This window comes from Aspergillus luchuensis, chromosome 6 (genome assembly GCF_016861625.1).
Source record: "Aspergillus luchuensis IFO 4308 DNA, chromosome 6, nearly complete sequence".
NCBI classification, from domain to species: domain Eukaryota; kingdom Fungi; phylum Ascomycota; class Eurotiomycetes; order Eurotiales; family Aspergillaceae; genus Aspergillus; species Aspergillus luchuensis.
In genome coordinates this window covers 3100767-3126716 of record NC_054854.1, presented here as the reverse complement: position 1 = coordinate 3126716, position 25950 = coordinate 3100767, and the positions used below count along the sequence as shown (strand labels likewise).

General features: G+C 48.8%; 12 protein-coding genes across 12 annotated transcripts; 7 read left to right on the top strand and 5 right to left on the bottom strand.

Annotated features, from left to right (window-relative positions):
* Positions 1–273: 273 nt before the first annotated feature.
* On the bottom strand, positions 274–963 carry AKAW2_61081S (uncharacterized protein; the record flags this gene model as incomplete). The annotated part of the gene is made up of 1 exon (XM_041693277.1): positions 274–963. One exon carries the CDS (start codon positions 961–963, stop codon positions 274–276), a length of 690 nt encoding a protein of 229 aa, XP_041546579.1.
* A 1050-nt stretch (positions 964–2013) lies between these two features.
* Positions 2014–3593, top strand: AKAW2_61080A (uncharacterized protein; the record flags this gene model as incomplete). The annotated part of the gene is made up of 5 exons (XM_041693276.1): positions 2014–2142; positions 2201–2797; positions 2855–3006; positions 3061–3225; positions 3281–3593. The coding sequence occupies 5 exons, from the start codon at positions 2014–2016 to the stop codon at positions 3591–3593; spliced, it is 1356 nt and encodes a 451-aa protein (XP_041546578.1).
* Positions 3594–4603: 1010 nt separating this feature from the next.
* Positions 4604–5433, top strand: AKAW2_61079A (alpha/beta hydrolase; the record flags this gene model as incomplete). The annotated part of the gene is made up of 2 exons (XM_041693275.1): positions 4604–5029; positions 5095–5433. The coding sequence occupies 2 exons, from the start codon at positions 4604–4606 to the stop codon at positions 5431–5433; spliced, it is 765 nt and encodes a 254-aa protein (XP_041546577.1).
* A 1405-nt stretch (positions 5434–6838) lies between these two features.
* On the top strand, positions 6839–9026 carry AKAW2_61078A (sodium:solute symporter family protein; the record flags this gene model as incomplete). The annotated part of the gene is made up of 4 exons (XM_041693274.1): positions 6839–7108; positions 7168–7429; positions 7484–7761; positions 7824–9026. The coding sequence occupies 4 exons, from the start codon at positions 6839–6841 to the stop codon at positions 9024–9026; spliced, it is 2013 nt and encodes a 670-aa protein (XP_041546576.1).
* A 100-nt stretch (positions 9027–9126) lies between these two features.
* On the bottom strand, positions 9127–10350 carry AKAW2_61077S (uncharacterized protein; the record flags this gene model as incomplete). The annotated part of the gene is made up of 1 exon (XM_041693273.1): positions 9127–10350. The coding sequence occupies one exon, from the start codon at positions 10348–10350 to the stop codon at positions 9127–9129; it is 1224 nt and encodes a 407-aa protein (XP_041546575.1).
* A 1652-nt stretch (positions 10351–12002) lies between these two features.
* AKAW2_61076A (uncharacterized protein) lies at positions 12003–13724 on the top strand (the record flags this gene model as incomplete). Its single annotated transcript, XM_041693272.1, has 1 exon — positions 12003–13724. One exon carries the CDS (start codon positions 12003–12005, stop codon positions 13722–13724), a length of 1722 nt encoding a protein of 573 aa, XP_041546574.1.
* Positions 13725–14266: 542 nt separating this feature from the next.
* On the top strand, positions 14267–15335 carry AKAW2_61075A (aromatic alcohol reductase; the record flags this gene model as incomplete). The annotated part of the gene is made up of 2 exons (XM_041693271.1): positions 14267–14335; positions 14391–15335. The coding sequence occupies 2 exons, from the start codon at positions 14267–14269 to the stop codon at positions 15333–15335; spliced, it is 1014 nt and encodes a 337-aa protein (XP_041546573.1).
* Positions 15336–15760: 425 nt separating this feature from the next.
* Positions 15761–17779, bottom strand: AKAW2_61074S (cytochrome P450; the record flags this gene model as incomplete). Its single annotated transcript, XM_041693270.1, has 10 exons — positions 15761–15947; positions 16008–16245; positions 16333–16618; positions 16688–16805; positions 16865–16961; positions 17031–17117; positions 17196–17367; positions 17416–17535; positions 17597–17638; positions 17696–17779. The coding sequence occupies 10 exons, from the start codon at positions 17777–17779 to the stop codon at positions 15761–15763; spliced, it is 1431 nt and encodes a 476-aa protein (XP_041546572.1).
* Positions 17780–18465: 686 nt separating this feature from the next.
* On the bottom strand, positions 18466–19818 carry AKAW2_61073S (putative salicylate synthetase; the record flags this gene model as incomplete). The annotated part of the gene is made up of 1 exon (XM_041693269.1): positions 18466–19818. The coding sequence occupies one exon, from the start codon at positions 19816–19818 to the stop codon at positions 18466–18468; it is 1353 nt and encodes a 450-aa protein (XP_041546571.1).
* Positions 19819–20296: 478 nt separating this feature from the next.
* Positions 20297–20923, bottom strand: AKAW2_61072S (carboxymuconolactone decarboxylase family protein; the record flags this gene model as incomplete). The annotated part of the gene is made up of 1 exon (XM_041693268.1): positions 20297–20923. The coding sequence occupies one exon, from the start codon at positions 20921–20923 to the stop codon at positions 20297–20299; it is 627 nt and encodes a 208-aa protein (XP_041546570.1).
* A 1009-nt stretch (positions 20924–21932) lies between these two features.
* On the top strand, positions 21933–23047 carry AKAW2_61071A (uncharacterized protein; the record flags this gene model as incomplete). Its single annotated transcript, XM_041693266.1, has 3 exons — positions 21933–22145; positions 22194–22535; positions 22589–23047. 3 exons carry the CDS (start codon positions 21933–21935, stop codon positions 23045–23047), a joined length of 1014 nt encoding a protein of 337 aa, XP_041546569.1.
* A 1476-nt stretch (positions 23048–24523) lies between these two features.
* Positions 24524–25950, top strand: AKAW2_61070A (uncharacterized protein; the record flags this gene model as incomplete). The annotated part of the gene is made up of 3 exons (XM_041693265.1): positions 24524–24949; positions 24998–25121; positions 25181–25950. The coding sequence occupies 3 exons, from the start codon at positions 24524–24526 to the stop codon at positions 25948–25950; spliced, it is 1320 nt and encodes a 439-aa protein (XP_041546568.1).

Genomic DNA, 25950 nt, shown 5'->3' with positions numbered 1-25950 from the left:
AGTATCCGGTATGATATTGGCGTGAATACCATAATGCTTGTGCGGCAGCGCCTTGTCTTGGAATATACAGTCGAATAAAGCAATGATCTGCAAAGTATGTGAACCAAAGATTAATTAATGTATTGTTGAGGTAGTCTGCACTAAAGGTAATAGTGATTCCAGGGCAAAGGAATAACCCGAAGTACAAGCCACAATCGCTGACCAAGAGACAAATCACACTGATCACAAAACAAAATCATATCAGCACTCTAGAATTGTCCCTGGCCACTCGCTTCAGTGCTCCCTTTCCACCTGACTATCAACCACAGTATTTCCCTCATGATCGGTATCAGTGGACCAATCACAATAATCAACCTTCGGATTAGACTCAGACATGATTCTGGAGGTCTCCGCAAGAACTTGATCGTTCTCCAACGAGCTCAGCTGCACAAAAGGCTCATGAAGTGGAGGGAAACCAAACTGCGCTCTGATCTCATTCAAGATATCATAGACCAAATCGGTATCCCCATCCAGTAGCCATCTGTCTCCCTTGACAATGGGATGCATAGCATAACAACCACCATATGAGCGCACAGCCCTGAAAAAGTGTACTTGACCCAGCCACACCTTTGCAACATAGAGACCTTTATCAGACGGCAATCTCGAGTCAGTCTCAGCACACAATTCGTGCGCTCTTGCGTCCAACCACACAGATGTGGGGAGCTTGGTGTTGGGCGTTTTACTGCAACCGACGACAATAATGATTTCGTTGTAATCGTGGTGCACAATTTTACAGACCTCATAAGGGCTCTTATCTTCGAAAATCCTCCTTTCAAGAACGATATTGTACTTGAGTGGGTGGAAGCCGCTTTGGGTCTCGGACTGGGTGATGGGGTTGTGTTTTTGCGTGAGGATCTGTTTTAAGCGCTCGGCCCAGCGCACAACTTCACAATTTGGCTGATCTAGGCGATACAATTCGGACATTCTGTTGTTTTAGATCGTGGAGATGTGACTAGTGGTGATGATAGTCTCGGTAGGATTGTAGTCTCGGTGGGATTGTAGTCTCGGTGGGATTGTTCATCACACAAAAGGAACTGCTGATTCAGGTTGGTCGTTATGAAGAGCCTTGTCCTTTTGGATGTGCAGTCAGTGACATGGAAAAATCTAGTAGGTGACAATCCATCGAAACCTTATAACGGGTCAGTCCTCAAAGACTTCCTGTACATATGTTAATGCTAATATTTATTATTTATCAAATAGAGTGACTCATGAGAGGATTAATAAATGAAGTATTTGGAATATACCGAGCATTTCATGTATAAGTGCGAGAATTGCCTGTGTATGAGCAGATTATCAGTGATTACAGCCACCTACCTGGTTCATGAGGAGACATAGAAGTGCATACGCAATGACACGCAATTCACAATTAGCTCTGGTAAGCCATCAGGGAGGCAGCACCCATGTCCTTATAGGCACATGGTCTGTCCTCGAACCACTGCGACAACGAGAAGCCTGACTTTGGATTTTTCCATGACAAATTGACAAGTGCGTATCCAGGGTTATGAATTTTATATTCACTGAATATTGCCTATCGGATGTTTAACTTATGAGAGCCACGTCCGCTTATGGGAATATGATCAACGGACTGCTTTTACAGGACGTCCTTGTGCTTTGCCATGGAACCTCCCGGCCATAACTGATGCTTCGAGGCGGTCGGGATGGGCATTATGGTACCGCCAGCGTCACCGACAATAGGCTACTAATGCAAACCCACATGATCATCAACCCAATCAGCAGCTTGCAATTGACCCATGCACAGTGGAGGGATCCATATCTGTCAAGATGGAAAAACCAGCTTTTACGGGCGGCTGAATTATCCGGCGCCGTTCCACCACCCCCCTTGGTTCACAGAGTTGTCCCTGTATCACCAGCACCAACCCCACTCCAACTATCTCTCCATAGTATTGATAAAGACCACTGAAACTTCCTTGCCGACCCCACCGTTAACCTTCAATACTTCCCAATATCGCCATAATGCAGCCCATCGCTCCAGCTCCACTGCGCCCAGTTACCTCCAACCCTTCCTCTACCCCTAACGCCTCGGTCCCTCGGCTTCGCAAGGCATCAACAGCATGCCGGGAGTGCAAACGAACTAAGGCGCGGGTAGCAGCAATTCTTCACAATCCCTAGATATTTTACCACAGATGCTGAACCGTGGCAGTGTCAAATTAGAGAAGGCGCCTCCCTGTGCGACCGGTGTACCGAACGTCGCCTTTCGTGTGTATTCGACTTGGAAGAAGACAAGCGGCGGAAGCTGGCGGACAAACGGAAGATTGTAAAGCTGGAGGAAGAGCGTGATGACTTGCTGCAGCTAGTCAAGACACTTCAAAATAGCTCTGACTCCAAGGCTATGCAAGTTTTCAACCTCATGCGAAGTAAGGCTCCACTCAGCGAAGTCAAACTTCACATAGATAACGACATTTCGGAGCTTGATCGAGAAACCACGCCGACCTTGGCTGGAATCGACAATCAGACGCCGATGCTGGGAAATGAGAGAAAACAAACGTCCTCGCATCGAGCGCCGAATATCCAGCATCTCGTAGATATACCCATCTATCGTATTCCAGCGGCCCCGTGGACCTCGGTCACTGAAAGTGACGATTTTGTCTCTCATCTAATCTCCTTATGGTTGACCTGGAGTCATCCCTTCTATAACTGGATTGATCGGGAGCTCTTTCTTCGTGACGCTGTGGCAGGAAAGACGAATTCGCAATTTTGTTCTCCATTCCTTGTGAACTGCATTCTGGCCGAGGCATGCGTAAGCTCACGAGTATCACAGAGCGTTTGTTTGTGGTCCGCTAATTGGCGAACCTAGTATCACTCCGACTATCCGGAGGCTTATGCTGACCCGAGTAATCCAAATTCGAAAGGCGTCCATTTTTACGAGGAAGCGCGGAAGCTCTACGAGAAGATAGAGGGTCGGCTTGACATGCCATCCATCCAAGGCTGCGGGGTGCTGTTCGTGTGGTGAGCTAATTCCCAACTAGATCACTTGTCCCGTCATTAAACCTCACTATCCAGTATGGCGGCTATGGGAAAAGATCGCATGGGCTGGTGGTATCTCGGTCAAGTTCGCAGCATGGCTGAGGAATGCGTTAAGAAGCATCTTGACTCGCCGTCCACGACCCCTACCAGGGAAAGTCGCGCAATTGACAATACCATCTGGGGCATCTACAATCTTACAGCGTAAGTCTGCTCACATCTGGCTGCTAGCACCTTTCAACCCTAAGCTATTTTCTAGAACGGCATCAATCTCGCTCATGAAGCACATGGCCAATGATCATTCCCAGGAAGATATCTGGACCGCGTACCCCCGGCAAATGGATCCAGTTCAATCCCACATCCCTTGCGTTCTGAACAGGTTCACTGCGCTAAGTGAGATCAACGTGGATGCGAATCGACTCGTGTTCGCGAGCGGCCTCAAGTCACCGCGCGATGAACTGGAAAGGGCCCTGAAAGATATCCAGGAACGGCTAGACGACTGGAAGAGCAAACTTCCTACATGCCTAACCCCCGACAACCCCACTGTTCCTCAATCGTTGAGTTTGCAGTAAGGATCATAACCCAACCCGAAACCGACAACAGCATGGACTTTTATTATCGTTCTACTAACCAGAGTACCTGCATCCAGTATGCTCTATCACGCGGTGGTGATCATGCTTTGGAGCCTTGTCAAGAAGGAAGACACGAACGGTAAAAATAATCTCAAGGTAGCCCGCGAGGGAGCAAGGAAGGCTGCATGGATTCCGCCTTAGCAATCATCGACTTTCTATACATTCGTCGCACCCGGTGGGGACCAGATGACATTTCACCGACGACCATTCACTGGGTAGGTATGGCCCTCTTCACTCTCGCAGAGGACCTTGACAACAGTGACCATTGCAGCGCCTTCACAGAACTTTGTGTCACCTCTTGTGCCTTGTCTCGAAACTGGACTCTTATGAAGGTGATTTTGCGGATGTTGCAGGTGTCTCCACAGAAGAATGAGATTACGCTTCCGCCGAAGACTTATGCCTTGTCTGTGGACTTTCAGAAGATAGGGGGGTGGGGGCCTTCGAGACCAGTTTTGCAGCCTTTTTCCGAATTCCAGTTCGTTGTCGGAGATGGAAGGGGATCGTACATTTGATGAGGTGGAATTGGACAGTTTTCGGGAGAAATGGGATAGGCTTGATCTAAGGAGGGCGCTGGAGATGTCTGGTTTAGCTGGTATGCTTAATGCAGGTGTATTTGATTGTTGGTCCGGGTTTTTGACATATCCATGAGTGAAATGGGAGGTTCCTGCTGTATGTTGAGGAAGTTTGAAACCGAAGTGCCTATTAGGATTAAACAGATGGCATCTTATACATCAATCACAGGGAACGACTATTCTCCGATGGAGTCTGCCGATCGGCGAACTGTAACGGAATCAGCAGGGATGATCAGCCCAGGATGCCACTCAACCAAGGGTCTTTAAACTAGTGCCCGGGCGCGCTTACATTTTTCCCCATTTCGAACTTCTTGTTCTCACTTCTGCCAACAACCACCTACAACCCAAATTACACAAGGATTAAATTCCCCAAATACAATGGCTACCGAGAAACCCTCAATCGTACTCATCCAAGGCTCCTTCCAGACCCCCCTCGTTTACGCCAAGTTAGCAGCGGGACTTCGCGACCTAGGATACCCCGTCATCCACCCAACCCTCCCCAGCTGCACCGACGTAGAGGCCGATGACTTCCCAACCCGCACAATGGAAGACGACACACGCACCGTCGCCGAAACCTTACAGCAGCTCATCGAAAAAGAGGAAAGATCCGTCGTCGTTGTAATGCATTCATACGGTGGCATCGTGGGCAGTACGGCTATTCCCCAGTCCCTCGCCTATACTTCCCGTCAAGCAGAGGGCAAGAAGGGCGGTGTTTTACATCTTTTCTACTATGCTGCCTTTGTTCTCCCCGAGGGCACATCCGTCGTATCAACATTTGGCGAGTCGCCAAACAATTATGTAACCGTATGTTTTTTCCATCATCCAATCCGTCTCATATCTTAAGGACCAGCTTAATTTCTTGCTTTTAGTCCGACGGCCGCTTCCGTATCATGAACGGAGCCAAAACTCTGTACAGTGATCTCCCGGACGCCGAAGCAGCCCTGTGGGAATCGCGCCTCATTCCGCAGTCTTACTTGGTACAAACCACGCCCACCACTCGGGCGGCGTATGAGTATCTGCCATCTACCTATCTCATCTGTGAGGGTGATCAGGCTGCACCGGCTACATTTCAGGGCGGATTTGCTAAGTTGGCCCGGGCGGAGATTGATCGCTGTAGCGCGGGTCATTCGCCGATGCTGAGTGAGCCGGAGATGTTGGTGGGGAAGATTGCGGCGGTGGTTGATAAGGCGGTTGCGGCATCTGTTTAGTTTGACATATGATAGAAGAGTTCAGTTTGTTCGATAGATGATATAGCCATATATAGTCAGTGCTAGAGGGGTGGTTCTTGTAAAGGGAGATAGATATCTGGAATAAATCACCGATGATCGGCGGTTAATTCCCCTCCCCCTCTTACTGGGCTGGCCGTCAGATTTTGGTCATTTTTAACCAGTAAACAGCGCGTCTATCTTGGAGATAACTATGGTCAACTCGTCTCAAATGGAGAGGGATGGCTCCTTAGGTATTCGAAAAGAGTCTCGTCTCGTCGTGACTTACATACTAGTAGTACATCATTTGTGTGATGAAGCCTGGTCGAGTAGGACCATTATTGAGCTGGTACTACCGAAGATATATATTCTTAACACATTACGACGATGGTGGTTCATTTAGTAGCATCGTGATGATGGAGCTTCAGCTTCGGTCAATTGGTATGCACTATAGCTCGGGAAAGAGGAGTGAGTACTAATAATTTGGAAGAATAAATGTATGAATTTTGGCACAATCCATATCAGACAGGCAAAGTATTAACTATTCGATGATGATCAACTCCAAGGGAAGTCAATTAGCGATAAGATAGTGGCGATAAGATTGGTGACACGTGACTTCTTATCAAGCAGTGGTCGGAGTAACCCTGCCCGACCCATCTGACTGCCTTATAAGTCAGGCTGCGACTGAGATCTTCTCCATTATATCGCTTCACAACAACCTCATTGGGATTTGTAACAGTCAACTATAGCCCCAGCTGAAACTGGACATCTGCGACCCACGTTAAGCTAGCAGCCGCAATATAAGACTGAAGAGTAAGCTACAAACATACTCTGTACGTGTCATTTTGCATGCGTCGGTCTCTGTGGAGTTCTGTTCATTGCCCTGATGCCATGCCTTTCTGCCTCAGGCTCCAATAGAAGCATAAGAACAGTCGAGGAGAAGAACCAGCATGCGTGATCCTTCTGCACCATTGGGTGCTTGGATCTTCACTCCTGGCCAGCCAATTCAAAGTAAGGTCTAGGTCATTTAGATACGCTACTGGCCGACAAAGCCTATCAGATCCTCTCCCGCTGGTGTTGCCATCGGCGGCAGGGCGCACGCCATATCCCCTCCCACCAGCAAGGGGCCACCCGATCTCTGTCTAGCAACTCAGTTCATCCACCGTGAAACCAATGCCGTATTAAGCGGCTCACAGCTGCATCCTTGTAGCTTCCCCGCCCTGTTCTCGGCCGGGTTATGTATAACGCCATCATAGCCAAGAACAGCGTGACACTGACGGTTATCGGCGAGCCGCTAGGCATGGTGCTCATCCAGCAGATACTTAAGACATGATGCCTGGCATCCATGTAACTTCCTCGGCAACCCGAGGTCTGATGGTCATTTTTGCCGCGTAGCGCATTGGTCACCATGGCAGCTGTCGAACTCGTTACGCAAGGGACGGCCTATGGCCTCCTTATCGGCCTTGGTGTGTTCTTCTGTGGGGTGATTCTTATCGCAATCAAGGTGCAGAAAGTGTATCTGTCTGAGGATTCTGGCACGTCGGAGATGTTCATGGTCGCAAATCGATCAGTTGGCACAGGTTTGACTGCGTCTGCTGTGTTCTCCTCGTGGATGTGGATCAACGAGACGGTGCTATCTGCGGCGATGTGCTATCGCTATGGATTGGCAGTACCGCTAGTATGTTTAAAGCCTTGAGATTTAGTTATGTCAGATGCTGATATGCATCACTCATACAGTGGTGGGGATCAGGTCTCTGTTTCCAGATCGCCTTGATGGCTGCCTTGGGTGTCATGGCCAAAATCCGGGTCCCGTATGCCCACACATCGCTTGAGATCACTCGTATGCGGTACGGCTGGATCGGACATGTTATCTACATGGTCTTGAATTTGACGAACAACGTGTTTGGCTGTGCCTCGATGATTTTAACCGGATCCCAGTTGATTAATGGGGTTTCCGGCATGAACTTCGTTGCTGCGACCATCTTGATTCCCCTAGGAGGTAAGCTCGGTCATTGAATATCACAGGGTATTATACTGACGAATTATGGCAAAGTTGTTCTTTACACGGCTGTCGGGGGGCTGAAGGCGACGTTTCTGACCGACTTTCTGCACACCGCAGTCGCCTTAATTCTGATAATTTATTTTACTCTCTCCGTCCTCACACATCCCGAGGTTGGCGGATTGGCTGGACTTTACGACAAGGTTGTCGCAACTGCGAGCGAAAATTACATCTCCGGGAACTTTGAGGGATCGCTGCTCACAATGAAATCGAAAGGCGCCATTATCTGGGGCTTGATCTTGAAATTCGGTAATCTAGCTCTGGTAGTTATGGTAGGCCCATCCATTCCTTTCCTCCAGTTATATGGCAAACATCAAGACTCACTCTGATATAGGACACTGCGTTTTGGCAAAAGTCCTTCGCCAGTGAAGTGAATTCTACCGTACCGGCATACAACTTGGCTGCCATAGCTGTCTTTGGTATCCCCTGGGGTTTAGGCACTGTTATTGGCCTGACTGCTCGAGCGCTCCACCACACTCCCATCTGGCCCACCTATCCCGTTGATATCACGACAACTGAGGTCAGCAAAGGCATGGTGATGCCGTACCTGGTCAAAGCCCTTCTTGGAGAGTCTGGAATGATCGCCTTTTTCGTGCTATTATTCATGGCATTGACCAGCACCGTCTCATCCTCAATGATCGCCGTCAGCAGTATTCTGTCATTTGATATGTACAAGACGTACATCAACCCCCAAGCCAGTGATCGCCGGCTCCTGGGAGTTAGTCACATAACAGTCGTATTCCATGCCATCTTTATTACCGGAATTTCCATTGCTCTCAACTACGGAGGCGCCAATATGACGTGGATCGGCTACTTTCGGCCTATTCTGTCCTGTCCAGGGATCATCCCTCTCGGACTGACTCTGTTCTGGTCCCGCCAGACGCGCCTCGCCGCTATCGCTTCGCCAGTGCTTGGCTTCTTTACTGGTCTCGCCATTTGGCTTGCCACGGCCAAGTCAATGTATGGGGCCGTGAACATGACCACGACTGGAGAAGAGCTGCCCGCATTGTACGGCGCTATCGGCTCTTTCTTCTCGCCTGCTCTCTATTCCGTGGTAATTTCTCTATACCGTCCATACACGTTCGACTGGAGAGAGTTCCTCAGGATCGAACTCGCCGAAGAAGCACCGACCAGAACCTCGCCGCCTGCAGCTCAAGAGACCAAGGTTGAAGGGGTCTATATCTCGACGGATGCCAGCCCGACGTCAACCCCGAGCCGTCTCAGTTTAGACGACGTGCGCCACCCTTTCACAGAAGACACCCTGCGGAAGCTGCACCGATGGTCATGGATCGCGTGGGCCATGTTCGTGGTTTTGGTTTTGATTACCTTTGTGCTCTGGCCAATGCCGCTCTATCGCAACTATATCTTCACCAAATCATTTTTCTCGGGGTGGACTTCGGTCGCAATCATCTGGCAATTTTGTGCCTTTTTCGCTGTTGTGGTCTATCCACTGTACGACGGACGGTTCGAGATTGCCAAGGGCGTACAAGGCGTACTAACGTCAAGTCGTGAGCTCATCAACCGGCACAAAAGTTAGAATGGGTTTTGTCAAAAATTTCTAGAACATTTCTTATTAGATCTAATCATCGATCGATGGTACTTCATCTCACATAGACATTAAGTTCCACACGGAGACACTAGTTATCCTTCTTCGCCTCACTGGCGAGCTTCTCCATCTGCTCCTTTCTTTTCTTCAAAACCTGCTGGATTTCATCCATCGTCTCCTTGAGGACATTCTCAGCCTCCTTGCCCTTCTTCTCCTGCAGCGTGCGAAGCGACTGCAACTGGCCCAGAACATTCGATCCTCCAGGAACCATATCCGCCCACTTGCTCAAATCAAAAGACCCACTTTGCTGTGCCTGATCGACCTTCTCCTTGACATACTTCTCCACCTGCTCCGTCTTGCCTGATGACGCAGCCTCCTTCACCATACCCCACAACTCACTAACATTGCCCTTCTTCAATGCATCCGCATTATTCTCCACCAACTCCTTGACCTTCGGATTCTTATCCAAGTACTGCTTACTCTCCTCCAACCCCTTCTGCCACATCTCATCCCCAAGTTTCTGCAACTTCTCCGACTTCTCCTGAATAAGCTTCCTTACCTCCTCCACCGACGCAAGACTGAATCCTTTCTTGGCCACTCCGGCAAGTTGCTCCCTCGTCTTATCCACCTCTTCCTTTGCCTGCGGTCCATACGCTTCTCCCATCTCCTTCAACTGCTTCCATCCACCACCAACCTTCTCCTGCAACCACGGGTGGTTATCAAGAATATCTCCGGCAGCATCGCCAGACAACTCCATCAAGCGCGTCAGACTCTTCTGCAGCACCTGCAATGCCTGAATAGCGGTATCCGCATTCGAACCACCCTTGCTTCCCAGCGACTTCAGCTCCTTATACGCATCCCGCACGATGCTATCTACCTCAGGCCCATGCCGTTGCTTCACCTTCTCCAGATCATCGAACGCAGTATCAATGTGCTGGCTCACGCCGGGGAGAAACACCGCATAGCTCTTCAGCGTATCGCGCAGCCAGTTCAGCGCCTTGTCCGGCTCTGGAGCGTTGTTGATGATACCTTGCTTTACTTGATCGGCATAGACCTGTGTCTGTTTCATGGTCTTGACGGCTTTGCGGGCTCCCGAAAAGTGGTACCATGTGTAGCCGGTGACGATGGCGACGAGACCGCCGCTGAGACCGCCGACCAGGGCGGGATTGCTGCTACCGGTGCCAGTGGAGCCGGAGGAAGAGGACGAAGACGAGGACGAGGATTGGAATCGAGCGTTACGGTAGCGACCGGCTGATTGGCGGAGGCGTTGCTGTCGCAGACAGCGGGTAGCGACTCTGGGGGATCTGTTCATCATGATTGTGGTGATGTAGGTGTTGCAAGGGAGGATTGAGAGATTCAATGGCAATGAGTAGTTGTATGTGATGAGTAAATTGGGAGAACATCATTGAGAATATAATTGAAGGGAGTTATATAGTCAGGAATAAAGTAAACGGAGTGGTTGAATCACCCCCCGTCAACATGACGCACGCCAAGCATTACACAAACTAGTCCATAAATAGCAACCCACTAACCACATACAGCTAGTGAGATCTATCTTATCTCGCATCCGAGCCCCATCCTACTTGGTTCATTACGTTCATCACATTACTACATCATAGCCTATCCCAAACGAGCTGAATAACGTCATTACAACAGCCAATCCCATCAAGATTTGCATTGGAATTGAGAATTGGCAGCTTGTAACTTGGCACACGTCTTACAGCACGCGATCTCCTTACTATGCCCTGAATCTGGCTGCTCCGCATACGGGACCCGCTTCAGCGATTTCGTCCTTATCCGTTCTCCCCCGTAGTATTCATAACATGCAATATCCCCGAATATGTTGTGGACTTCCTTATTTCGAACATCCAATCAGACATCTCATCGCCAATGTAGTAGCGACTGTTAGAAGATCTTAGGATTTCGAACCCTCCTCTGTCAGGGCCTTGCGCTAATACCAACGAGATGTCTGTGAGCCCGTAGGTGGATGCGAGTTCATCAGGCCATTGTAGGTGAAAAGTGTTATCTGTGCATTCAGCTGGGATTTCTCGGTTTCCTTGGAGGGATTCTGAGGCGGGGTGTTAGTTGATGGGGTGAATCGGGGATTATTTGGAGTGCGGTTGGCATGGTAAGAGGGAAATGAATTTACTGAAGCAAGTATATCCCAGCGGCGCTCGGGTATTTCGTGATGTGTCCCTGAAGAGTCATATTGACCCCATGAGACGTGCGAGGAGATAATTGCACTCCAGGGACAGCATTATTGACTAACAGGTCCATTGATACTTTACTCTAATTGAAGTTTTTCAGGCGGTAATGACGGGTGATTTTGATTGATTATTGTCTAGCACTGGTAAGTAGGAACACCAAGCCCTCCCTCCCCCCTCCCCCAACCCTCCCAGAATAACGTATATGTTTCAGTCACTTTATCATCTTGACGCAGTTCGTACTCCAGCGCATTAGCCAACTCGGAGGCACTGGTATTGAGAGCTATGGGTACGGCTAACGAACCTCATTCTGGTCTGTCGGAGTTGGAAGGGGCGTTATGGCGTGTATGGAGCAAATACTTCTTCCCCTTCTGGAAAGTCCAGCACCAGTACATCGTCCTCCAGTATCCCGAGAGGCTTCAGCTTCTTCATCCCCACCTCTTCCATTCCGTTCTCCGCCATTACGCGTAGAATGCCTGGCCATGTCGTGGGCCTACTTATTTCGATGATGTCGCACTGCCTGATCTGTATAAATCGGCTTAATGCCTTAGGCATCAGTCGTGGCCCGTGTAGTCACGTGTCGTCAGCGGACCACGGAACCTTTCGACATTGCTTACTATCTAGCTCATGAGCTGTTCCATAGCTTAAGTCAATATACAGCGCAACTAGATCGCTGCAAGTTGAATGCAGAAGATAAGCGCGCTGGGTTGACGGTTGTGTCCATTCTATAGGGGGCTGTGGAGCCTGAACTCAATTATCTGTCATGTCGACAATTTCCAAGCGTAAGCGTGCGAGGAAGGCCTGCAATCCATGCCACCAGCGGAAGCGGAGATGTGACAACCAATATCCCTGCGGCATGTGCACCACATACGACTATAGCTGCAGATATGATGACGACGCGACGGGTACTGTGGGCGATAGCGTGGATGACCCGCCCCATGCTAAGCGTATCAGCGTTGATGGAAGAAGTCGTTTGGCCAACCGGCCTCACGTAGAGCAAGGGCACCGCGAAGCCAAGGCCAATAGCTCGTCGACGAAGAGTCCCGCCACCGTAACCAGCACACCACCTGGTCTCTTCGACGAACAGAAGTTCAGATATACGGGAGCATCGGCGGCTATGGCTTTTCCACATGTTCTGGGTGTTAATCTCGGTGGTGACAGTCCTCCGAGATTACGGTCATGCGCCTACAACTTTGGTAACCGACCAGACGAGGCTTCAAACCCTCATAGCTTTCTCGGGGATCTGATATCTGAGCAGGACCTCAGCCACTATGCGGGTGTGTATTTCACTGTCATGAACCCGATCGGCGACATCCTGGACCCCAGATTATTTGCCGATCGGTGTCATCAGTACTACGATGGCGGTTATAGTACAGATATTACATTCGCTGCTGTGGCTGCTGGCGTAGCCTGCCTCGGGTCCTTTCTCTCCTCCGATAGACATCCACGGGAGACTGACCTGGTGCTGTACGCCAAAGCAATTCTCGATGATCCAGCGTCCATGCGCACGCTAAACATTGATCACATCATCGCATGGGACATGCGTGCCTTCTATCTTCGCGCGACAAGTCGCCCCAAAATTGCCTGGATTGCCTCCTGCACTGTCATGCACCTGTGTGAAACAGTGGGGTTGCACGACGAAGCGAGCATCAAGAAGATAGCTTCCAAGGCTGGCGCTGCTGCCCTTGGGCTTGATGCTGACCGGCTCCGAAGAATATTTTGGGCCTCGTGGGCTGCACACAATATGCTGTCGTATGAGCAAGACTGTTCTGCTGTACACTTTCGCTCTGTGACATGTCAGTCTTTCATCCCAACACCGGGGTCTGTTGCCGACCAGTTCGTCCGATTAGTCCAATGTACCCCTGCACCAAACTCCCCCTTTCGTCTCTACTCGGAGCCCGCGGACCTGAACGAGGAACTATTTGAACGTCTAAGAGCAGTGACCGAACTCAAAGTAACCCATCCATTCCTAGTGGTGACCGCGGCAGACATCGCCTTTTGCTTTTATCGCCGCTTGTACCAGGCCCAGGCGTTGCCATCGGCCGAATTCATCAGTCTCATCATTGATTGTGGCAATGCAGGATTGAAGGCGGCTGAGCAGCTCGCTAACGAAGGTCATCTATTCTGGAATGTCCTCGGCAGCGTCTTCCAATATGCTTGTGTTCTGTTGGCGATTGACAGTCCGATCGCCTCTGCTCATCTCGGCACTGTCTTCAAGCGGTTAGAGAACTTAGTCAAGGCGGCCGATACAACACTGACGCGCGAGGCATTGTCAATAGCACGACATCTACTCAGCCTCAAAACGGCTAAAAAGCGCAAGGAGCTGGCTGAGCTGGAAGCGGTTGAGGCAGGCTTTCAATCTGGTCTGACACCGCCAGAACCAGAGGCCAACGCCTCTATGCCCGACATAAGCTGGGAGCTGTACTGGGATCAGTTCTTTCTCGAGCCGTATCTGCCGATGTTCAGTGGTGAGATACAGCTATAGTGGGACTTATTATGCGGACTGTAAATATGTATGCCGGAGAGTAGTTATGCTGCAAGAGATACCATACTGCTTACTGGGAACTTCGATGTTCAGAATTGTAGAAGATGCAACCACGTGAGCGGCGTTGGTGCGGCTATTGCGGTGATACTCTTGCTAGTGCGGAGTTAATTAACTATCTCCGCATCGCCGCTTTTGTTGGCGTGCGGCGGCGGCGGCGGAGATGAGCGGGAATCTCACCTCATCATCACCTTACGCTCCTTCAGTGGGCGAAAGCCGCCCAATTACAATCGGCGATGGTAGTAATCCCCTAAGTCCGACCGTGTCGGGGCTATGACTTCCGAGATTCGAAATCTGATGCAGTTTGGTTTGGGTCCAAATTCATAGACGTAGGAGAATCGACACTTGGGCTCCAATACATAAATAGACGCTCGCCCTCACTTCAGTTCAAGCATCCACACAAGCTCAATCACTACACTCAAACACAACAGTATTCCCACTACACCTCTCAAAGAAACTCAACCTCAAGCTAAAAAGCAAACAAAATGGCCAAGTACGCAAAGGACCAACCTGCCGGCTTCGAGAACGCCATCGAGCGCGTCGCCATCATCGGAGTAAGTCACTCTGCCTATCACAAACGCCATACACAGCACTAATACAGACCTCCAGGCTGGAGGCACCGTGGGATTCCACATCGCCACCGAGCTCCTTAAAACCGGCAAACACACAGTTACAGCCCTGACCCGGGCCGACAGCACCAACAAACTTCCTGAGGGGGTCCAAATCGCCCACATCAACTACAATGATGAAGCAAGCATTGTCTCCGCCCTGAAGGGCCAACAATTCCTCATCATCACCATGTCCCCCACAGCGCCCCCGGACACCCACAGCAAGATCGTCCAGGCAGCCGCCAAGGCCGGTATTCCCTACGTCATGCCGAATGGGTACGGCGGGGACATCGACAAGGTCAAGCTGGGCGAGGAGACCTTCCTAGGCCCTGTCTCCAAAGCCAACCGAGACCAGATTGCCCAGCTCGGTATGCAGTGGATTACTGTGTGCTGTGGATTTTGGTACGACTATAGCTTGGCGGGCGGAGAAGTGCGCTTCGGGTTCGACTTTGACAAGCGGACTGTGACTTTCTACGATGATGGCACTACCAAGAACACGACGTCGACGTTGGCGCAGGTTGGGCGGGCCGTGGCGAAGGTGCTCAGTCTTAAGGAGCTTCCTGAGGATGAGAGTGATCAGAGTCTTACGTTGTCGTCGTTCCTGAATAAGCCGTTCTACATCAAGAGCTTCGATGTCAACCAGAAGGATATGTTTGAGAGTGTCAAACGTGTTACTGGGACTACGGATGCTAATTGGACGATTACTCATGAGAGTAGTAAGAAGCGGTATGAGGAGGGATTGGCTCTGGTTAAGGGTGGTAACATGGCTGGATTTGCTAAGTTGCTGTACGCAAGAGCGTTTTACCCGGAAGATCCGAGTGATCACTTGGACAAGGTGCAGAATAAGCTGCTTGGATTGCCGGAGGAGAGCTTGGATGATGCTACCAAGGATGCTATCGATTTGGTCAAGAAGCTGCAGGCTCGTGCTGAGCGCATGGCGTCCTAAAGGAAGAGTCTACGGATTCGATGTTTGCGATATGGAAGGGAGCGGTTCTCAATTCTTGATATTACAGTAATAATTTGGTTATCGACTTGTTTTCTTAGAATACTTCCCTTCACAATGTCCATGAATAACCCTGCTCTCATCCGTAGCACAACTAGCACTTTCGTCTCCAATGACTTCCCCCTAACCCCAATTCCTTCCCCTGGTTGATACGACCTCGCTCAGGTTTCGTCGACTTCTTGGAATTCTTAGTACCCTATCACCCCAGTTCTTGATTAGAATTGTACATAACACTACATGTTGTGGAGGACAGGGTTCCTCATCTTCTCGGCCATACCTAATCAAGCGCGGTCGACAAAAGTTTGTCCGTCCAGTCCCTGACATCCAAGTCACCAAGACACTTTACCCTGCTCTTTTGGGCGTGAGAATCAAGAACGGCCATCATCCTCAGTCGCCCTCTTGCTAAATAGCACTCGCGTCGACGCAAAGGGCATGCGGAAATCCTCCCAAGTCCACCATCTCGGTGCCTCAGGGTCCGCCAATCGCAAGCTATAGTTGGTCACAATATGCACAACGATGATTTTGATCATAAAAGCAGCATGGTGTCTTCCTGGGCTAAGTGGGACCGATTAGTATAGGCCGTGACAAAAACATATTGATGGGTATTGAGCAAACCAAGCGAGAGATCCATAGCCCCAGATCAAATGATTCTCAGAGACGTCGGCAAATTTGTGCGATGTATCTTTGCATCGTCCGTTAATGAATCGCTTGCCGTCGAATTTCTCGGGGTCCGGGTAGATGTGCTCATTGCGTGTGGCATCGTACGAGGATACGCAAAGGATTGATCCAGCCGGAATAGAGAGGGGCGCGGACGAGAAAGAATAATCGGTCAAGGCTTTGCGGCGGATCGCGACTACACCCAGAGTCCCGAAGGGAAGGAATTAGGGACACAAGTGCCTAGGACTCAGCTGGCAGGGCTGCACCTGTAAAATCTACTTACTTTTATCCAAGGAGTTCACTCGTGCAGTTTCCCGCATGAAACTATCCAAAAGTGGTAGCTCGTTGATCTTGCTTGCGAGGTCGTCTTGGCTCTGCAGGGCCTCGTCTCGGAGCGCATCCTGCCACTCGGGCCGCAGACACAACTCAACCAAGATTGCGTGTAGGTTTACCCATGGCTGGTGCGAGGCTGCTAGCCAGAGGCCCAGGAGTGATTGGGAAAGTCTCTCTGGTGTCCAGTAGCTGCGGTCTGCTGTCGATAAGTCAACCATATGATAAAGGAGTGTCAACTGTGGACCACGATCATTAGTCGGGGTAGATCCCATGCTGCAGTAAAGTTCTAGAGTATTAGCCCAAACCTTCTTGATCTCTGGCTTTTCATCCAAATTGTCAATTCCAGCAGTTATCACGTCAATCAGCCTGTCTTGGATCAGGTGCATTGCCGATCCACGCCAAGTGATCATTGCGTGGACGAGACTAGATAAGTGGAGTAAGTTAGTAGAATCGCGCATAGCAACTGTTGCCTCTAAACATACGGTGCAATAAATCTTGGAGTTAGCTGAAATGCAGCCGAACATGCTTTGATCTGGCGTGGGTGATTCAACAGGGCGTCTCGAAGACGCGGGTCAGACGCTGTAGTCAAGTTATTCGCGTTCAGAGTGGTATTTTCATCAAATTGTGAACAGTAGGGATAGAACTTACTCATATTTCCCCCGAAAAACCACACGCCCATGAGACGTGAGAGGGTGGTTTCGCTAAATCGAGCTAGACGGATAGACGTAGTGCCTCCTGGCAAGTCAACTCAATGAATGATACAAGATAGCTTGGCAGGTATGCTAGTAACCGATTTCCAGCGAGCGAACGTACCAGAAGAGATTTCCGCATCCACAATTGTCTTCAGGTAATGAAGAAGATACGGGTATAGTTCCTCGAACTGGGTCGGACCTCGCACCTGAAGAACCCGGCTAAGAAGACGCGACTTTCTCGTGTTGACCTCGTTGTGGTCAGCGCCGTTCAACGTATGTTTGAATCCGAACAGCTGGGAAGGTTAGAGGTCCGTGCCGTTATTCTAATTTGGCGGACTTACGTCTGAATAGACCGCTCGCTGAGATAGGACTGATGTCTCGCTGAGCTCGGTCATTATTCTTTTGGTTGCTGGGATCATGATCGGCTCCGGCGCCCAGGGACGGTAGTACCGGTGGTCACGCTGCGGAGGTTAGATTATATTCATAACCTTATATCGCTTTGCTCGTGGCCGCATCACGTACGAAGTTACGGACTACATTCCGAATGTTGGTGATATGATTTTTCTGTTTGGTGACGTGTTAGTTCGCCGTACCAAGGTGGAGAGGCAGACCTGACCGTACCTCAATCACCAAGTAGTACAGCACATTTGCTATCAGGAGTGCGCAGGCCACAGCTAACAGCCAGGGGTAGAATGCATCTGCCATGGTGATGAGTGCGCCGATTTTTCCAACGGAAATCGTAGACATCATGCAGTTAAGGAGAGACAGAAGGAAGCAATATGTGCGCACGAAGTTGAACTTGTTCCAGAGATCTGGCAAGCCCATTCACCTTTATTCGAATGCAAACACTGGGTGTGAGCTGATACTTGTTTGCTTGAAATCAAGAGAGGCAACTGTTTTTCAATCAAGTCGACCATATTAAGCAAACAAGCTTTGTAAGGAATGTTCGAGCTTTTATCAGAAGTACATTGAAGTCATTTGGCAATACTTTTCCCTAGAGACTGACTTCTTGGTCTAAAGGGCATGATGATACTAATATTACATCAAGCGCACTATGCATTCTGCACGGTACTCTATGCCAGTGAAACAGCATTTACCAATCCCTACTAGTTCATTGTGCTTAAAGTCTACGCAGATACGTGAGTGAAAGAGTGGAAACCATACCACGCCTCAAAAATAATACCGCTCTCATGCAGACATGACCTTCAACGCTCGCCAGCATTCAATGGGGTTTGGCTCTTGTTCAAAGGCTGAACTGCAGTGGGTTTAGACGGTAAGCACCACGTACGTAAGGTGGCGTTTCCTCGATAAGGCTGACTCGCCCACTAATAGTAATTTTGTTCAAACTAGATATTGCCATGATCAACCCACACCTTAACTGACCCGTATACTCAAATCTGATCAGAAGCCGGAACTACGAACGGCGCCACACTCCCCAACTTCTCACACGTTTCAGAATATTCGCGTTCCGGTTTGGAATTGATGGTTACACCAGCCCCAGCCTGTAACCACTGGCGACTCTCATCCTGGAAAACCGTGCGAAGAACCAGAGTAGCATCAAACAGTTTCAATCCTTCATCCAGCATAAGCACTGCTCCGCAATAAAGGTCTCTCGGGTCTGGCTCGAAGGACTTCATTGCATCTGAGTTGCCGTCTCCTGGTAGCCCAGGCACAGTAATATTGGCTATGAGACCGGGCAGAGCATCCCAACCATCGCATCCAGGCTTCAGGTTTCCGCACACATGGGAATGAAGATGCTGCACGCTTCCTCTTGGCATGACCTTCATGAAATCTTTGATCGCAATCGATTCCGGTTCGCACAGTTTACTCAACCGACGGATGGAGCCCTTGATAGCAATGACATGCTCGGCGACCTCTTTGATATCATCGTAGAGCTTGTTATTGAAAGGATCGAGGCTGGCTTTGGCTGAATTAGACAGTTGGGTTCCAGCAAGCGCTTCTGTATAGGCCTTGTCGCCGTTGATGGAGAGAAGGACTTCGGGGCTGAATCCAGTAGCTCGGATGCCGTTGTGGTTGAACGAGAATGTGCGCGCGGGATTGTTGGCCCGTCGACCGTGAAGGAGGGTTGCTAGCATATTAACCCGAAAGTCTAAGGGGACTTTCCTGGATGGAATTGCCTTGGTGTATTTAGCTTCGGAGATATCCGCGATCGCATTAGCTACGCGCGTCTGATATGTTTGTGCGTCCACGTTCAGATTTATTTTGCCTTCGACAGGAGACGGCAGGCCAATATCTTCGGCCAGCTCGGCTTCCAGTATACTTTCGATCTTTTCGCTTACTCGGAGTATATCCTCATCATCATCTCCCGTGATAGTGACCTTACTCCGCTCAATAATAACCCCCACGCTAGGAACGATGAGGTCTAACATTGGCCATTGACCCAATTCGAGAGCTTGGCCTGAACATCGGGCTGAATAGTTGAATCCCACTTGACCGAATATTTTCCCATGATTGGAATACTCGGAGACAAACTCTTTGATCAGGTCCGTGGTTGAGCCGGTGATAGCCGTAGATTCCGATTGGCCGTCACTACCTGTCATGTTAGCTGTTTGGCCTTGTGCATCGAATGTCAGAGATGCATAAATGCCAAGCCCAATGTACCATATTTCATTGTTTTCGAATATATAATAGCTTCCTTTCGAGTAGTGAGCCACTAGTGCGACCGTGGTCTCCAGCGGCCGTGTGGCTCTAGCAAGGGTGATCTGTTTCTGGGTGCGCATCATGCTTGTTGAAGGTCTGTACGGGAAGGATCTGCAAGTGCTTGATGATAAGATAGGTCAAAGTTGAGGCATAGGTATACTACTCTGGGCGACAAAAAATATGCTTTTCAGAGTTTAGGGTGAGAACAACGCAGACTGCCTCTGGGTCTAGAATACCAGCGTATATTTATATACCTTGGCGTAAATTAACTCCACAAGCTTACAATAGAAGCATCATGATCTTTGTTCAGCCTAATCGTTACGCAATTGACTTTTTTCTAGATGTAAGCGGTAACTGGGTGGTGATGCGGATACCCATCCAACGATAAAACGGATGGTTTGTGGTTAGCGACTCCGCAGTATTTATACTCAACCGAGTATAGTGAGCTCTTAGGGTGTTCCCCTCACTCTGCCTCATTCTCGCACACTGAGTGAAGGTCTTTTATCTAGTTGTCTAAAAACCTTATGATGACCTCTTAAGACGATCCACCGAATGCATGCTTCATCCGGTGATTGCAGTCTTGATCTTTTCCTTTAGATCGGGAATCGGTTCGTCTTCGTCGACTTTGAGACCTTCAATCACTCGGGCCAACGCGGCGTACACACCAATGATCAATAGAACCTCTACCACATCCCCAACTGACAGCAACTTCAAAGCATCCTCAATTGTTTCCGGCTTATTGTCATAGGTGCTCAACTGTTCTTCGGTCATGCGGAGAATTACCCTATCTCGATCACTCCATGGCCCCTGACCTCTCATCACATCCTCAATACAGCATCCTATGGCGTCAAACTTCTCTTGAGGAAACCCGAAGACCTCGGCCACGGGCTTATTGACGTCGATCTCATACTTCGCCTGGAGGATAGTACCGACGCGTAACACTATCAATTGCCACTCATGCACTGGAATACTGCGCTGGTTTCCATCAAAACAAGCACCAAGTAGACCGCTGATATGAGGAAATAAACCGTGTGAGTGAGCTAACGTTAGGAGAATATTGCGTCGAAAGGGCAGCACTTTGAGTCTTTCTTGGATATTTGGAGGTGCCGTGTCAGGGTCCACGTAGGGGACGAGGCATGTGTGTCGATAAGGATCGCCTTCCAGCTCATTTGGATTGGTTTCAGACATCTTGCAATGCGGTCAGACAATTTTTCGATGCCTTGTAAAATATTGGCTAGGTAATTCCTGGTTAGATCCAGACGCCTCTCGGCGTTCAATCCCACAAGGATGGTGATAAATGATAATAGTAGCTCGGACCTGGATACCGCCGTCCGTGAATTTTTTTCAATTTCTTCAATTGGGACCGACTGTTAAACTCAACGTTCTCTACATTGTAGTCTCTCACTATAAACCAGTACTCAGACAGTATCTCTTATACCCGCGTACCTCCACAATGTAGCCTTCCAGGAAACAAACCACAAGTCACATGATATGACGGAGGTGGCATATAACTTTACCTTTGCCAAGTTCTCCGAAGAAGGAACAGCACTGTATTCTATCCTTTTCCCCTAAATACAGTGGATAAACGTGTCCGTGCATAATCGAACCACGGCACCACGTCTCTGTCTCGGTGAACTACCGGTTTTGCTGAACAGTTTTCAAGGCTGCGGCTCTGATGGCAAAGGATATCGGTCTTCACAGCTCTGGACATTTCTACGAACGAAGTTGCGTTACAGAATACTTGGTTTAGTCTTTCCTATCTGGGACATCCCCTGTTGTAGTATGGTACACGTTGGCCGACACAATGATTGGGCAAACGAGTAGACTTTTCCGACTAAGTATTCGTGACATGTATTAAGCTTGGAACATGCCAGTAGCTTCGTACCTTAGCTTGCTATGACCACTCTCTATGACTTACCCTGTTACGTGGGTTCTTGGAGGAGTGTTCGTCGAGTGAATATACAATTAGACCCCAGTATTTCGCAGATCCCTCACAAACAATGGGGGGATCGAGGCTACCTTACCTCACAATGATCATATTCAAGTTTTATCGCCCTTGTAGTAGGAAGGCTTTTCGTAAGATGGATAGTATTTATACTATCGAGCCCGCACGAAAATGATCTATGTATAAGTCACCCAAGGCTCAAGCAGATCTTCAGATTTTTAGAATTCCAGCCTACATCGTTGCCGTTACATTATGCGCATCCCGAATGGTTCACAGGTTCAGCATCTTAATGAAGTCAAAATCAAATGGCCGAAGCTCAATACATCAATCACGGTAAAAATTAATGATGCAAACCCAACACTAGTTGGTTTACTTGAAACTGCCCTACCCTATCGCTCCCTCCAAACACATGCCGTTGTTGCTGGTGACCAGCTATATCACTTGATTCCGTCAGAACAGCTGATTGTGAGTGGCTTATGTCATAAAGAGAGTCATCTTACTAACTGCTCAAAGTATACACCTGCCGACAAGAAGGCTCCTGATAGGGCGAAAGAGCCTGACGGCTCGGTATTTCTTTCGTCATTCCAGCATTTTGTGATCAAGTATGGTGAGGTAACCGAGCACCAGCCGGTGGCTACTTGTGGGAAGGTTATTGATGAAGATATGGATAAATTGCGCTGGGTTGCGGATGAAGTTTGGAAATGTCAGTGTGAGACAAGAAAGCACCCTATTGAGGTAGTTCTATGGGATGCTTTAAAGCCGGAGCCTGATCCCAATAGGCTGGACCTTTTCAGACATCAGAGGGCTGGTGTGAGTAAGGAGGTAAGGAAGCTCGTCGATGAGATTCATACCGAGGTATGTACCTGATGGTTTTGATTGGTGACAACTGGCTAAAGAAAATGACACAGACGCAAAAGTGTTGGTCGGATATATCCGAGGACATTGAAAAAATTCACTGTGGTAAGGCACCAGAAAGGCCTGGGTCAAAGGAGTCATACTTTGGTGCCATGGTGTTTTCTAACAGTGTGATACGAACACTTGGATATCATGTTCTCGACAACATCATAAAACTGGCGTTTACGCGTCCTGAATTTACCTTGAGGCATCTGATTGTGCTTTTCCGGGATTTCGTTCCATCAATTGCCGATTTTGTTGGCCATATAGGAGCAGCATACGTCAATGACAGTTACGAGAGCATTGAAAAGCTCATCAAAGAGAAGGTTGAGAAAAACCCCAATCAGGAGGAGGCACGTGAGGACTTCCTTGCAATGGTCAGCGCATTGAGCTTCTATGTTAGTCTCCTCAACGCCCAAAATCTCCACATGTTTCCCTGGAAGCACGCGAAAGAATACCCAATTGATTCATAGGGAGCCATGGCTCTTCACACTATTTCGCTAAAGATCGCACTAACTGGTTCTACGGTTTGGTTGATTTTGATGTTTGTTCTCTATAAAACCTAATGCCCTTCTCTCACGTTATCCCCACAGCAGCGTATTATCAAATCCAATTTACTGTGATGCGGGATATGGCGGTAGAAGTAGCGAAATGGATATTAAGATCAGATAAATTTCAATACTTAGATTTTACTTTCGCTCGTTGAAACAAATTATCTTACATTGCCCACTGAGAACCCCAGTATACTTTGAAGGAGCCAAGATGTGATTTATCTCACACCGTTGGGTCATATCAATTCGTGACCCTTACGAGAGGCAAAAAGACTTTTTCATCATTGAAAGTCATTCAAGGTAGACAAAAGAAAAGCATTTTCATACTTTCTGTCATATCCGCCTATATTGAATGATCTAGGTTCGTTGCATTCAGCAAATCTCGTGGACTGAAGCTAAACGGCGATATTTGGAGATTCGTCCATGACGTGTAAGCTTTACCCCTCGAAATATTCGCCAAACCAAAAAAGATCTTGCTGAATGTTGGTTTGTTTAATACATGAGTTCAATCCTGATTTAGACGAAACTCAATCAATTGAGTCTAGGTCCGTCGACTAGAAGTTTATCGCGATTGATACGAGCACGAAGCTTTTACCTGCGGTTGATCCAAGAAAGAACATGGTCCTGGATCAAGATAATAGCAGCATATTCTGTAACTAATACGCCTAATTTGAAGATTCCTCGGAAATCGTTTCCCATGTCTTTAGCTTCATCAGGAAAATAGATGCTTCAATCGGGGAGGACAGACCATCGTAAGCTCAAGTTAGATCTGCATATGAAGACATCCAACTCCCGGGCATATACCTGTTAACACTGTGTAGATGAGCTATACTACCATCTCAAATGGGGAATGGGGTCTAAGGGTCAAGTATCTTGACCTTATCGGAGGAAGAGCATAGAGGTGAAGACCGCAACTGGATGAGTCATACTTACAAGCACCTTTCTCCTATATAGTCAAGCATTCAGTGACGCAGGAGGCGTATTGGAATATCTTGTATCAGTATTGGATAAGTGTCGCCGTCACATAGAAAGTCTGTTTACCCTTGCAGCCATCCTTTGCTCCCCTCGGCCCATTGTACTGTTGAACGGTAGCATTCGCCTCAGTTTTGCTCCACTAAAATTCTTGCCTGAGCTCATCAATTTTCCCTGTTCTATGCTTTGTTTAAGGCTGCGCGTCCGAACATGCGTTATTTACTATGGTAACGGTTCAAGTTTTTCAAATATGCCGGTTGGTGGCAACTCCAAGATAAAGCTCAGGCTTAGACAGATCGTCATATCAACATCGCCATCCTGGTATAGTGTTGTTTGTCTACAAATTAACTCAATATCCCTTGTAGAACTAGTGCATTGGATAACCAGCAGTTTTGGGGATCGTAGCACTTTCTAGCTGTCGGAACGATGCATATTATCTGGCGCGACACGGCAGAAGAAACCGACTATGAAGCCGCACGCCTCCGAGGGATATTCACAGGAGATATACCACCATATTACCCATTAGCTATCGTCCATGCCAGAACAACAAATGACGTAATAAAGACCATCAATCTAGCGAAACAGAAAAATTGCCAGGTGGCAGTGCGTGCCGGAGGACATTCGCATCCTGTCTGGAGCCTTCATCCGAACTCCATCTTGCTTGACCTCGGCTACTGGAAGGAGCTGGACATCGACAATGAGACGAAGATTGTTCGAGCAACCCCTGCTGTAACAAGTGGGGAAATCAGTAAGTATTTGAATAAACGCGGCCTGTTCTTCACTGCTGCGCATCATCCGGATGTTGGTCTGGGTGGGTATATGCTACAGGGCGGTTCGGGGTGGAAATATCGGGTAAGAACTCTACCTTATCGTGTTTCCAATTTCCGCTAATGGATATAGAGGTTGGGGTGGGCCTGTGAAAGCCTTGAGGCAGTTGAAGTTGTGACTGCAAATGGCAAGCTTCTTCTTTGCAATCGTTTGCAGAACCAGGAACTCTACTGGGCGGCGAGGGGTGCAGGACCGGGTGGGTTACGCTTGTCACCAGTTAATATCGTGGGCTCATTTTCTTTCTAGCTTTTCCAGGCGTCGTGACAAATTTTTACCTACAAGCATCACCTTTCCACGCAGAAGGTGTTCGCTCCTCCGGATATGTCTACCCTAGCCACCGGTATCGCGAGATCTTCACCTGGGCGCAATCGATGGTATCGAAAACGTCTCCCGATATCGATATACTGCTGAGGGCCATGCATTCGGAGTCAGATGACGATATATACTTGACAGTGCAGTTTTTTGCGATGGAGAAGACATGCTCCGACGCTGAACAGGCTCTTCATATAGTCGATGAAGAACGGCCTTCAGGTGCTATTAGCGAATGGTCCTGTGAGGAAGACAGTCTCAAGAGCCAATTTGCAGCGATCAAGAAAAGTAGCCCGCCGGGATATTATTACATCACCGATAATGTCTTATTGAACAATGACTGTGACGCTATAACTGTGCTTCAGGAAGCATTTTTGACGTTGCCACAAAGTAAGTCATGGGCTGCCTGGACGCCCAGGTATCCAAGCAGTGACCACGAGATAGCCGGTATGGCAAAGGGAATACAGGCAAACCATTATTTTGTGATCCATCTAATCTGCGAGGATGCTGTCAGTGCCAAGCAGTATAAGAAGCATCTGCAGGATATAATGGAGAAAATACGGCCAAGCATTGTCGGTCACTACTTGGGTGACTCAGATCTGAACGACGATCCGAAGTGGTACTGGGGTGAAGAAAACAGTAAACGTCTGATGAAAATTCGACACCACTGGGACCCGGATGGACTTTTTGCAGCCACGCATAATGACCTGACATAG